The sequence below is a fragment of the Oncorhynchus mykiss genome, chromosome 17, assembly GCF_057628025.1.
Source record: "Oncorhynchus mykiss isolate SJ-2025 chromosome 17, ASM5762802v1, whole genome shotgun sequence".
Taxonomy (NCBI): Eukaryota; Metazoa; Chordata; class Actinopteri; order Salmoniformes; family Salmonidae; genus Oncorhynchus; species Oncorhynchus mykiss.
In genome coordinates this window covers 13,655,752-13,669,380 of record NC_143038.1, presented here as the reverse complement: position 1 = coordinate 13,669,380, position 13,629 = coordinate 13,655,752, and the positions used below count along the sequence as shown (strand labels likewise).

The window sequence follows — 13,629 nt, the reverse complement described above, 5'->3', positions numbered from 1 at the left end:
TCTTTTTTTTCGTGAAACGCACAAAACAAGAAGACAAAAAAAAAAAAAAACGATATATGAAGCTATGGAGTGCTCACAGGCAACTACATATAAACAAGACCCCACAAAACACAGTGGAGAAATGGCTGCCTAAATATGATCCCCAATCAGAGACAACGATAAACGGTTGCCTCTGGTTGGGAACCATACCAGGCCAACATAGAAAAAAACTACCTAGATTACCAACCCTAGTCACACCCCGACCTAACCAACATAGAGAATAAAAAGGCTCTCTATGGTCAGGGCGTGACAGTCATTGATATAGATTAGGAATAACAAAGGTCCAATCATCGAACCCTGTGGGACGCCACAGGATATCTTGGCCCTTGTAGATACACAGCCATATGCATAAACAAATTGTTCTCTATCATAAACATAACTATATAACCAATTATATGTTTAATCATGAAAATAGCAATAATGCAATTTGGAAAGTAATATTTCTTGACCATGTCAAGAGATTTGGATAACTCTAAAAATATACCAAGTGTGTATTCATTGTTAAGGGCTGTAAAGATGCAAAAGAGCAATATCTGTGGAGTAGTTTCACGAAAACCATATTGGTGCTCATATAGAATACAGTGTTGATTAAATGTTTCAACATTCTCTGATACACCAATTTTTCTAGGATTTTAGAAAAACATGGTGGTACAGATATTTGGGAGATAATTTGTAACTTTGGCAATTTTATAATCTTTAGGAAGAATAACAGATTGCATAGATTTAGTGAAGATATACAGTACATTAGAGGCTCAGTAATCAAGGAAGACACTGATTTCACCAAAGAGGCAACAGTCTCATCATGACCTTCTGCTGATATCTTTAAGTTACCAATTACCTCCATCACTTCCATAACATCAGGTGAATCAAACTGAAGCAGAGAAGGGAAATGTCCTTTAATGTAATCCAATGGATTTCCATCAGTTTTCTCAATTTTCATTGACAGAGAGGAACATACATTCACAAAAAAGTTATTAAATTCACATGAAATAACATCAGGATCACTATAGGTCTTATTTCCAACAATACATTGAGATGGAATAGTTGTAAATGCATTTTTCTTATTCAACAATTGATTGATGATTTTCCAAGTTTACTTTATACTGTTTAAGGATTCTTGGAATTTGTTAGTAAAATAACTTATTTTGGATATCCGAAGTAGGTGAGTAAATTTGTTCTTATACTTTTTGCAATTTCCAAAATTCAGGGGAACCCTTCTGCTGCTCTTTTATGTGGTTTATTAACTAAGGTAAAGCAGTGGTGAAATACAGAATTGAAAGATGTGAGAAAAATATTGTAAGCAGACCACATCGGCCTGATTATAAAACATTTCCCATAAAATACCACCAATCAACCTCTTCATAAAACACACACACAATTACTTTTGTTAAATATTCCACATTAAATGCATTCCCATCTGTTCATTTCCTGCTGACAAAGAGAAGTGGAAAATTGGAAAGTGGTCAGATATGTCAGTATAAATTTTCAAAGAATTTGTAAAAATATTATTAATAAGGGTGGCGGATGAACTGGTCTCTCTTGTGCGCTTATAGACGAGGGGATACAGATAGCTGGAGTATAAAGTATTCAAAAAATCTTCATTATTAATCAAAACTGAGGCTGATGCAAGGATATGAATGAAACTACCAATGTCAGAATCGATAGATGCAGCCAATTACCACGTTTTACCACCAAAAAAAATGGACCGGAGGGAATTTCTATGAAAAGAGATTCAACATCAATGTTATCAGATGTAAGTGCGAGGTCCTCTCTTACAAATAATTGAACACGTTTATGAACAAAAATGGACACTCCTCCCACTCTTGATGTTCTACGGTGGTGAACAGCATTATAAGGAGACATGTCATAAAGCATGGTTGTCTCCTCAGTCAACCATGTTTCTGAACGGGCAACAATGGAAAATGCATGACTAAGAGAAGACGGATAATGAACAAGGTGGTCAAGATTTTTAGGAAGAATGCGAATGTTCAAATGAAAGTTAGAAATTGGAAAATGAGCTTGTCTTGGAATTAGATCAACTGCTATACAGGTTGTTAAATTAACATTATATTAATCAGAAGTGATAAGACTTATTTCAGGTAAATTTCAGGAAATTTAAATCTGAATCAACACAATTATTATACTGAATTTAGCATTCGCTTCGTTGATATCTAATGGGTTAAAAACCATGTTATCAGGGTTGATATCTTGCCCAACTCGGAGAGATGCACAGTCGGAATCATCCAGAGTGGAAAGGAAACATAGAAGTGCATGCCTCACATGTCCAAAACAACCATATGTGTGTTAGTGTTATCAATAGGGCTACACTTCCTGCACTTCCATTGACACAGTCCACATAACACCACTGAAGGCTTCCTAGGGTTATGACATTTAGAGCAATGTGTGTTTTTGGTCATGAGTTTAGATAAAATGTATGAACAAATTAGCGTAAATATTTATGTGTATGTCGTAGGGTTGCCAACTGTCACGTATTCGCCCGGATGTCCCTTACATTGGGCTAAATTGGTTTGTCCCATACGGGACCTCCCTTGTCCGGTATATTCATCCAATCGCAGTATAGCGTAAACGCGCCAATTCCTGCAAAGTAATTTCTGTTGTTCGGTCGGTTTGGCAGGTCAAGGAAATATGGATAAACCTGCAAAAAAGAAAATACTGTGCAGCTACAACAAACAATTGGAAGCAACAAAGACGTGGGTTAAACCCGTCAGTGGTGACTCGATGAAAGCGTTCTGTACTTTATGCCGTCGGGAATTCTCAATTGGCCATGGAGGGGAGAATGATTTAACTCAGCATGCATCCACGGAAATGCACAAGAAGGCCATGCTAGCTAAAGGTGCGAGCAATATCGGTGCATTATTCGTAACTGTGCGGGATATTTTGGATGATATGTACCGTCCGAAGATGAGCCCGTGTATTTCTTAGTTGCCAGTGATGCCTCAAACAAGGGAAAAAGACAAATGTTTCCAGTGCGTGTGATATTTGTGTGTCTAATGGAATGGAGTGCAGTGCAAGTTGTGATGAAACTGCAAATGGCATACATCAAGCTCTGATGAACTGTCTGGAAAAGCATGAGCTGGATATTAGACACATCACAGCCTATGCAGCAGATTATGCCAATGTCAACTTTGGAAAACACCACTCCGTTTACCAGTTATTGAGCAGCGCCAACAATCCCATTCAGAAAGCTCACATAGCTCATATTGCCTGCAAGCACGCCTGCTGTCAGGGGATATTGAGACAATTGTTTTAAAGCTCTACATGCGCTTCTCAGTCAGTATATGCTTCCCGAAGAGAGGAACTGCGTGCATTTTTTTGCCTTTGTTGACATTGAGTGGCGTGAAATTCTGCGACATGTTTGCACACGATTGGCCCTCGCTTCATCCAGCTGTAGATCGTCTCCTGCAAAGCTGGCCAGCTCTTACTTCATACTTCAGGTCCCTTGGGGAGACCTGCCCTGTTGCACTGAAGAGTATCATTACATACATTGACAAGTGGTTTGATTTGTCACCAGAAAATGTCATGGTGAAACTGAAACCGATTGGCCTCTATGAGCTCTCCTTCACTGACCTGGAGCAAGTGGTGGTTGCCCTCAAAATGACAGAGACAGTCAGTATGGACCAACTCTATGAAGAGTTTTATGCTAGCCAGGAGGAAATACAGAAAGCCAGACAGGATACCACAAAATCCACCAGTGAGAAGTGGGTGGCAGTTTTCCAAAACCTAGAGAAAGCCAACTTGATCAACATGTTCAGGATTAGTCTCATTTGTTCTGTGTGCCAGGCTCAAATGCCTTTTGTAGAGAGGATTTTCTCTCTGATGTCCATTTAAATGGTCAGACTCAAGAAACCGATGCAGCACAGAGCTGATCACAAATGAACTTCAAATATCTGTGAACTGTGACTTGTCATGTAAGGACTTCTCTCTGGCTATGCAAAAAGACAAAGGACTGCTTGAATCAGTTTGAGTTTGAGTTTATTTTTTATTTTTACAGGGACAGTGCACATTAATCAACGTTTCAGTAAAAGTGCCGGTTTTAGCCAGCCGGCTAATTTTCAACCGCAGTCCCTGGACAGGTTATTAAAAACAATTACAATATAGACAATAGCAGCATAGAACAAGCAAGACATAGCAACATAGGACAAGCAAGACATAGCATACAGACAGAGCAACATAGGACAAGCAAGACGTAGCATACAGACAGAGCAACATGGAACAAAAAGCAGCAAGCCAAAATTCATAAAAGCAACAAAGTGTTTCCACACCTCACAAGCTACAGACAACAGACAACATGGAAAGCGGCAACACACAGCTAGGGACCATGTTCACAAATCTGATTGACCTTTAGCCATGTCTTTAAGCATTTTGTGAAAGTGTGATTTGTGGTGCAGTTATGTGTGTCTGATGGCAGTCTATTCCAGACATGGGAAGCTCTCACAGAGAATGCAGATTTACTAAAGGTGCTTTTCCTTAGGGGAACTATACAGTCACCTCTCATGGCAGACCTTGTGGATCTGCTGCCATATGTCTGGGTTTTCTGTTTAACAAAAATATTGAGTGGAGGGGGAGCCAGGCCATTAAGGATCTTGAATACAAGACATGCGTCGGTGTATTGCACAAGATTTCAAGAGCAGCAAAAAATATCCATGGAAAAAGTAGACTTGGTGAGTGACTCATGACCCTCTTTCCTCTTTTGCATTTGAAATGTTTTTTTTTTTTTTTTTTTGCTGTGAAGGTCCAAACTGTTATTTCTTTGTTCATTTATTTTTAGGTTTATTCACAGAAGTTTACATAATAATACCGTTTTAGCAAAGTTATAGACTAAATGGAATATAAAAATGTTTGCCTTTCCAATTGAATATGAATGTACACCGTGTATATTCATTCACACAACACCATACCCACACTGCCGTGGCACCGTGCACTCGCCATGCACACGCCATCTTTTGTCCCTTATTTGGTAGTGAGAAAGTTGGCAACTCTAAGCGATGTTGCCTTATTTTCGTTCTTAAATTAGTCGTGGCAGCAGTTCGGAGAAGTCTTCATTGATTAAGATTTTGGTTCCCTTCAGGCACTTGGCTCTTCTGAGAATCTCCTTGTCTTTGAACCTGAGCAGTTTCACCACTACACTGTAGATCTAGGCTGTCCAACTGGGAAGAAAGTGCCATTCATATGTGCGCTCTCGATGAGCTTAAGGTACAGTTTGAGTTGATCTGCCAGGAGTTTCTTGGCCTTGACTTCTGTTTCATGTCAAGTTTCAGTCTTTACATCCTCAATTCCATTGATTTAAGATGTTATTGTACTCTATTTGTTTCCCAGGTAGTCTCCTTTGGAAGAGTGCTTGTCAAGTGTTGTTTGGAATATTGTGAAATCCCCAACATGGTTTTGAATGCGGTCTGGCTTGAGACATTCTCCTCCTTTATCTTCTCCACCACTGACTGCGTAAACTTCAAACTGTGTTTCAATTCTATTACATCCGTAAACAGATCATCAACCCTTTTGTTGGTACAATCCATAAAGATTTTTAAATAACTGTTTTTGTTGATCGAGTAGTTCATGGAGTGTAGTGCTTGAAACGTATTCCTCTTCTGAATTGAGTTTTGAAAGTATTTGTTTTTGAAATATACTTAGGTATCAAAAGTAAATGTAATGGCACAAATGTACTTAAGTGTCAAAAGTAAAAGCAGAAGTCATTTCACATTTCTTATATTAAGCAAACCAGACGGAATGATTTTCTTGTGATTTTAATTTAAACTCCAACACTCAGACATAATTTACTAACAAAGCATTTGTGTTTAGAGTGTCTGCCAGATCACAGGCAGTAGGGATGACCAGGGTTGTTCTCTTGATTCCTGCCCTGCTAGGCATTCAAAATGTAACAAGTACTTTTGAGTGTCAGGTAAAATGTATGGAGTAAAAAGTACATTATTTTCTTCAGGAATGTAGTGGAGTAAAAGTTGTCAAAAATATAAATAGTAAAATAAAGTACAGATACCCCCAAAAACTGCTTAAGTAGTACTTTAAAGTATTTACTTAAGTACTATTTGCACTGATTCTCTACATTTCCACACACGCACACATTCACTAACGCACGCACACACACCACACACATTTAGTAATGCACTCACACACACACCACACACATTTAGTAACACACACACACACACACTCACACACACCACTGCTGCCTTTATTTATTATTATTTATTTACCAGTCTACCTTGTCCCTAACTAGTTACTATTTGTACAGTGACCTAGTATATTCACAGTATATTTTGTACATTTTACAATATAGTTCTTGTATTTATAAAAAAAATGTACAAAATTACTTTATTCTCTACTTTTTGTAATACTTTTTTTATTACTGACATAGTATTTATATTTGTGACTGCTCTAGTTTTCCTGCTCATTTTATTATTTATTGCAATGTTGAGGAAGATCGCAAGTAAGCATTTCATTGCACTGTTTACACTGTATCCTTTGCATATGATGAATAAACTTTGATTTAATTTGAAATGTGTTTTGAATTGGTTCAAGCATGTGTAATGTAGTTGGAGAGGCTTTGATGGCTTTGGGGTCAAAGCAGTTTGTTAGTGCCCTCCAGACCTGGTTTCAAATACAGTGTATTTGAGAATTTGTTATTTAAATGACTTTTTTCTGTGTATTTTCGAATTTTCAAATACACAGCCCAAAACAAGTAGTTTTATTTTAGTATTTTAATGGTTATTTGTTTAAAATATATATATATAAATAGTCTTCCAAATTGTATTTGAAATACTATTTTTGATTAGCCTTGATGTTACACAGATGTTATATTCATCTCAAAGATATTCTATTTTCTATTGTTTTGCATGGTCCTGTGCCCCAGTTGAGAGGAGTATGCACATTTTAATTTAGACCATTCCATTGGCCCTAAAGTGAAGTCTCCACTAATACGCGGAACAAGGGGTTGCAAATCGAACTAACCCTAGCTTCGCTGCTCATGTTGAGCATGTACGCATGCGCCGGCCTATAAACTATGACTACGTCATCGTCGTAGGTAAACAAGATTTTTAACGGAAGGGATATTTAAACCGTGAGCTGTCAAGGAGGTCTACACATTTGTTGGGGTAGGTTTGGTTCTTTCATACTCTTATCTGAACAGATAATACAATCAGAAATACACGATTGTTTCCCCATTATTACGCGAGGCTTTGATCAACACAGTGTAACGTTACACTAGTCAATGAGAACAATTACTCGTACATTTCCTCGAACTGTTAATTAAAGGAAAGTCACTACCTAGATTTGAGCCAATGTTTTATGTAGTTAAACATGTTAGTATTCCAACCTCGTGAAAGCGACAAACACGTTTTAATTTTCGTCAGTGACGTCTGAAAACCCGTCCACAAGGACTACATTTATTCAATAAACCGTTTTCTCATAACGTTATCGAGCGAATTAGGGAATGTCGACGTAATTCTTAACAACATAGACTAAGAAGCTACATTGGTGTTTCCATCAAAATAATTATTATTGCGAGTTTTAAAATGTCACAAGAGAAAATATAAATTAAACTCCAGATCATTTTCCATCAATGGGTTTCGATTTAACTTGTTTTGACTGCTATGATTAAGCAATAAGGGCAGACCTAAGGGCTGTTCTTTGTGGTATATGCCCAATATACCACGGCTGAGGGCTATTCCTATGAACAGCCCTTAGCCGTGGTATATTGGCCATATACCACAAACCCCTGAGGTACCTTATTGCTATTATAAACTTGTTATCAACGTAATTAGAACATTTCAAATTAAGTTTGTGTCATTCCCGTGGTACAAGTATAATATACCATGGCTTTAAATCAATCAGCATTCAGGGCTCAAACCACCTAGTTTATAATTGTAAATAATTCCCGTTTGCGCATGTGCATGACTATTGATACATCCGACAGGAGAGTTTGAGTGATGAAAGTTGGACAAAGGATCTCGCAATCTCTATATGAGAAACATTTGGACTAACTTTAAAAAACGAATGTTGGGCTATTTTCTGGCAATTGTTCCGTCATATGCCAGATGTGATAACTTCAAACTGTTATAAATGGCCTAATTGTGAGATTTACTTATTTCAATGGGCATAGGCTACTGACTAAAATCTGGGTTTATAATTGCAATTCAACTTCTCCATGGTTTTCTGAGCTAGATGCAGGTAGCCTATAGGCCCTGATAGGCCAACATCTCATTCCAGGGAAAAGTTCACAATGAAACTGACACTAAATGTGGAGGATGATACATTTGCTATAAAGCTGTGACCATGATCACAATTGATAACTTCCAATTTAATTAACTAAACATGGGCATTAATAATTGCATAATAACACATGGTTACAACAACAGAGTTATAGGCTATTTATTAAATCTGTTTGCCAGCTCCAAGTGGCACAATTTGACTCCAGTGATATTGCCATTTCAATATATTGTATTATATCAATTGGTAGGCTACAGTAGCCTGCAAAGGCATCGAAATTAATAGCCTACTTGATGGCCAACAGATGCACATTTTAATGTAATTTTCATTGTGGACTTTTTCCCCATAGAACTGAGCATGAGTAAAAACCCTTCGCTTGATACTGTTATACAAAATAAAATACTATTAGAATGCAGTTTACTTTAAACCATCTCTAAGCAAATTTATCTAAAGAGCTCTAGTGCGCCTAAAGTCATTTTCCATTGCTTTATTGCCGTTATATCAGTTCTAGCACGTTAAAATGTTTTATAAAAAAAGGGTGGATCCATTATGACCAATCTAAATAGCCTACCTGCAACTGGTAAGAAGTTGTCACGACGTGTGTGTGTTTCTCTGTCTCCAGGACATGTTGACTACACCACTTGCGTTACGTGCGTGAGCCTTGCAAAATAAAATGCATGTTATTCAATAATTTAATCTAAATTGCTCGCGTGCATCAACGAGCATATACACGCGTGGCTGATTGAAAGATGAACTGAGGTCCCCAGTCCAGTTGGTGGTGGTAATGCAACTTAAAGTTGGTTGACGGCCGCCATATAAAGTCTGAAGAGGAAAATAAGAAGACTGAAGGAGGAGAGATTACTAGAAAGTAGCTAGGTTTACCCTTTTATCTGTGGATTAATTGTCAGAGTAGAGGACCTTGTGCATTTCAGGTAAAATAACAACCCAATGTTTATATCTCAGGACAAATTAGCTAGCAACAGCAAGCTAGCTAGCTAAATTGTAATGAATGTTTCATGCGTTTCAACCTGTCCCCAAATTAATATAGTTGGTTCAGAGTTTGTTTTGATATTTCAACCTGTGTCCTGATCACGTCCGGTATGGATGGACAAAATCAACATGTGTGCGATGGCGCACGCGCGTGCCCGGTCTCGTCAGCATGTGACTCAGCTGCCTCTGCTGCAGCACTCTCTCAACTAGTGCTCTCAATGCACACATCCCTCCGGCTCTCCACCACTTACTCACCCCCAGCAGCAGTAGCAGGTCACAGTGAATTATATATACTTTTTCAGAGAAATACTATGGCCGCCATGGTGCAATTTAGAAGGAGCCCAAAAATCCGCGACGAATACATTTTCGCCCGCGACATCGTTTTCAAAGTAGCCCAATTTGGTGGAAAACCTGTGAACATGGCAGCACTGCTTTGAGTTGACAGCCTGCACGTGCGCATTTCTGCGCGAGACGACCGTTAGCCCCGATTACAAATTTCTGCACATTCCCTTAGCTAGCCAACGTCGCCATGACATCGCCTACAATTGTGAACAATATTTCTATAGAAGCAGTTTCTGCCTACAATCTTCATTCTGTACTGTCTTTGACTGAGCTATAATAAGATCGAAACCAATCAGGTGGGTTGTTCGACGAAACAAACGTCATTGATCACGTACTTCTGATAAAGCGATTGAGGCATCGGCACATTGCTTTGAAGTACACTGCTTGGCGATTTTGATGCATGCCTCGGAGCTCCGGGATCAAACGTAACATATGGGATTACAAGGTTCATATCTTGTCTAACCAAGCTTTACAATGTATTTGATACAACGAAATTAACAAAATAGCGTGCAAACGTTACACCACGCCGAGTTCAATCGAATCGGGCCTGGCTAGCTATCTCAAATATAAGTAGCTAGCTGTGCTCGTTTCACCCACCCGATGTGGTATTAGCTGGCAGCATGCATAATGCAAATGTTGGTGTTCATTTAATTTACACAAATTGTTAATGTTGCTAGATAGCTTACTTGCTACATTGCATTCTAACCAAGAATAAGAGTGGCAAGTACTTCTAGTTGTAAGCCATGAAATCGACGTGTCCTAGCTAGATAATGTTAAATGGCTAACAAAACCATGGCTAGCAAGCCCCAGAGCTAGTCCATTGCACTGACCCAGACCTATATATGGCCCTGTACAGTGACAACCCCGAGCACTAAGCACTTAGACTTGAATTAATTGTACAGGTAGCTAGGTATAGGTATTAAGCCTTTATAATCATTGTTTTTGCACCTTGCCCTTGCTCATTATCAAACTTTTTCACAGGGCCACTGTTAAATCAAAGTGTGGGACACTGAACTATGCAGCATGTATGTCTCCAAAAGGATCTCCCATGCCTATTTTGTCTGTGAAAGAAGGCCCACTTTGACCTCTGCCACAGAGACATGCCCACACAACTTTGCCGAAATGCTGCCCACGGAAATGAGCTTGAAGATTTTTAGTGAACTGGACATTGACAGCTTATGTAGTGCATTGTTGACCTGCAAACTGTGGCACCACATCATTGAAGACAGCGACCACCTCTGGAGGAATCATTGCCTGACTGTGCGAGCTTTCTGTCAACAGGAGATTGATGGGGACAGACAGTATGGACTGTCATGGAAGGTGGGTCTGTTGGTTTTTAAACAGCTTCACCTCAGTTATGCTAGACTACTGGAATACCCGCCTATAACATCATTGTCAGATCGCAAATACCATAGACGTATCATAGACATCACACTCCCCCCTTACAAAACGTTAATACAATAAATGGCACTCATCCAAAGAGCATTATCTCAATAACAAATGCCTTTGTCATTCTTTAATTATTTATTATTAGGTCACCCTGGTGCGGAACTACAGGAGAGGTTTTCTGAAGAGCGAATGGTTAAGGGGACGATACAGCAACATTAATTCAGCCGATGAACTACTGGACAGGAACATGTGCTCATTGGATGTCGAGACTTGGGGCGAGATTCTGGAAGCAGAGCTGGAGAGATAGATGCAAATCCCATAAAGAGCTATGAATGAACCTTTTAGATTTTCTTTTATAATTATGTCTTAAGCACTTATTGATTTGTTTTATACCTATTATACAGTTTTTATGTGATTAAGGTTAATAATCACAAACTTGTATATCTTTTTTTTTGTTATACATTAATATATGGTAGGCTATATTCCAGGAAAATAACGATACCCTTTAATGAATTCCTAAATCAGTGATACAATTGGGCCTTCACCACACTGAATAAAGTGGGCTATTAAGATGTTAATTTGCATTTACAGTATAGCACTAAAGTGTAGCACATGTACTACTTGGCAGTATTTATTAGCTATTTAAACTCCTTTGGTTGACAGTGTGTATATGAGTTATACTGTATACAATAATACTCATAATGCACTGTATCAGATATATGGGGCTGGAGCACTATATTTTCTATTTTAATTAATTTTGACATGACTGTTCATGTGTTCACTTCATGTACAGCCATGCATATTCATGTGTTACTCACTGTAGGCTATATCACCATGGATCACCATACATTCATTGAAAGATATCATGATTTTGATGCACAAACACATTTGGTGTGGTGCATAATATCTTCAATAGTCTTAATTCAATTATTACAGATAGTTGAAATATGGCAATTGACTTTGTCTTTATAATTATGGTACTATCTGCCACTGTATCAAAAGCCACACCCACAAATTAAACGGCAATGAAACTTCGGGTTCTTTAACAAAGGTCCACTCTTTCAGCAGCATGGATAGGGCCAATTCAAATCAATTGACGGATTTTCTACTGTTTCTAACAAGGTCCAATGTCAGCACTTCGGACAGGGATAGCTAACAATATTCAAATGAATGGATTCAGACATTGAACATTAGGATAGTTCACCATAGAGTGTTAATTGTTGATTTATAGTTTAATACAGTGTGTGGGCCTACATCCTGCCGGTATGTCCGTGCAAGCATATAGCAACCTAAAAACAAAATATACTGAGTGTACAAAGCTTTCCATGACATAAGACTATCCAGATCTTTTGATGTCACCTGTTAAAAACACTTCAGTCAGTGTGGATGAAGGTGAGGAGACAGGTTGGATAATTCTTTTTAAGCCTTGAGACAATTGAGACATGGATTGTGTATATATGCCATTTAGTAGGTACTTGGGCAAGACAAAGATTTACAGTGCTGTCAGAAATTATTCATACCCCTTGACTTGATCCACATTTTGTTGTGTTACAGCCTGAATAAAAAATGGATTCAAATTTTTTTTCTTACCCATCTACACACAATATCCCCAAATACATTTTTTTTTTATAAATGTATTAGTATTTTTTTTATGTTTTATTTGCATACAGAAATATCTAATTTACATAAATATTCACACCCCAATAAATATTATAATCACCTTTGGCAGCGATTACAGCTGTGAGTTTTACTGGGTAAGTCATAAGAGCTTTGCACACATGGATTGTACAATATTTGCATCTAATATTTTTTATTTATTCTTCAAGCTCTGTCAAGTTGGTGGTTGATCATTTCTAGATAGCCAATTTCAAGTCTTGCCATAGACATAGATTTTAAAGGAGATTTAAGTCAAGACTGTAACTAGACCACTCAGGAACATTCAATGTCATCTTTGTAACACCAGGGTATATTTGTCTCCGAGTGTTTGTTGGAAAGCAGACTAAAGCAGGTTTTCCTTTATGATTTTGCCTGTGCTGGCTCTATTCAGTTTATTTTCATCCTAAAAAACTCCTTACTCCTTGCCGATGACAAGCCTACCCATAACATGATGCAGCCACCACCATTCTTGGAAATATGAAGAGTGGTACTCAGTGATGTGTTGTATTGGATTTGCCCCAAATATAACTCTTTGTATTCAGGACATAAAGTTAATTTCTTTGCCACATGTTTTTCAGTTTTACTTCAGTGCCTTATTGCAAACACAATGCATGTTTTGGAATATGTTTATTGTGTACAGGCTCCCTTTTCACTCTTTCATTTGCAGTGCATTTGAAAAGTATTCAGACCCCTTGACTTTTTCCACATTTTGTTACATTAGATTTGTACCTTGTCAGCTCAGGGGTTTGAACTTGCAACCTTCTGGTTACTAGTCCAACACTCTAACCACTAGGCTACCCTGCCACCCTCTGGTTGAATCTGTGTTTGAAATTCACTGCTTGACTGATGGACCTTACAGATAATAGAATGTATGGAGTACAGAGATGAGGTAGTTATAAAAAAAATCATGGTAAACAATATTATTGCACACAGTGAGTCCATGCAATGTATTTATTTTTACTCCTGAACTTA

General features: G+C 38.1%; 1 protein-coding gene and 1 long non-coding RNA gene across 4 annotated transcripts; both read left to right on the top strand.

Moving 5' to 3' along the window:
• Positions 1-2,632: 2,632 nt before the first annotated feature.
• LOC149975738 (uncharacterized) lies at positions 2,633-6,061 on the top strand. Of its 2 annotated transcripts, XR_016487753.1 has the most exons (3): positions 2,633-4,721; positions 5,129-5,253; positions 5,377-6,061. It is a non-coding gene; the product is annotated as an uncharacterized LOC149975738 (long non-coding RNA). The 2 variants fall into 2 exon arrangements; XR_016487752.1 differs by lacking the exon at positions 2,633-4,721 and having other exon boundaries at positions 4,992-5,253.
• A 1,006-nt stretch (positions 6,062-7,067) lies between these two features.
• Positions 7,068-13,222, top strand: LOC110493737 (F-box only protein 48). Of its 2 annotated transcripts, none has more exons than XM_021568172.3 (3): positions 7,068-7,166; positions 10,594-10,932; positions 11,147-13,222. In XM_021568172.3, the coding sequence occupies exons 2-3, from the start codon at positions 10,636-10,638 to the stop codon at positions 11,306-11,308; spliced, it is 459 nt and encodes a 152-aa protein (XP_021423847.1). In that variant the 5' UTR covers positions 7,068-7,166; positions 10,594-10,635; the 3' UTR covers positions 11,309-13,222. The 2 variants fall into 2 exon arrangements, with proteins under 2 accessions (XP_021423847.1, XP_036805632.1); XM_036949737.2 differs by lacking the exon at positions 7,068-7,166 and adding an exon at positions 9,807-9,908.
• Positions 13,223-13,629: the final 407 nt, after the last annotated feature.

Bases quoted from the DNA above. Each gene is read 5' to 3' on its own strand.
- LOC110493737 (XM_021568172.3), top strand. From the start codon at position 10,636: ATGTATGTCTCCAAAAGGATCTCCCATGCCTATTTTGTCTGTGAAAGA. The intron at 10,933-11,146 runs GTGGGTCTGTTG...ATTTATTATTAG, and splicing joins AGTATGGACTGTCATGGAAG to GTCACCCTGGTGCGGAACTA.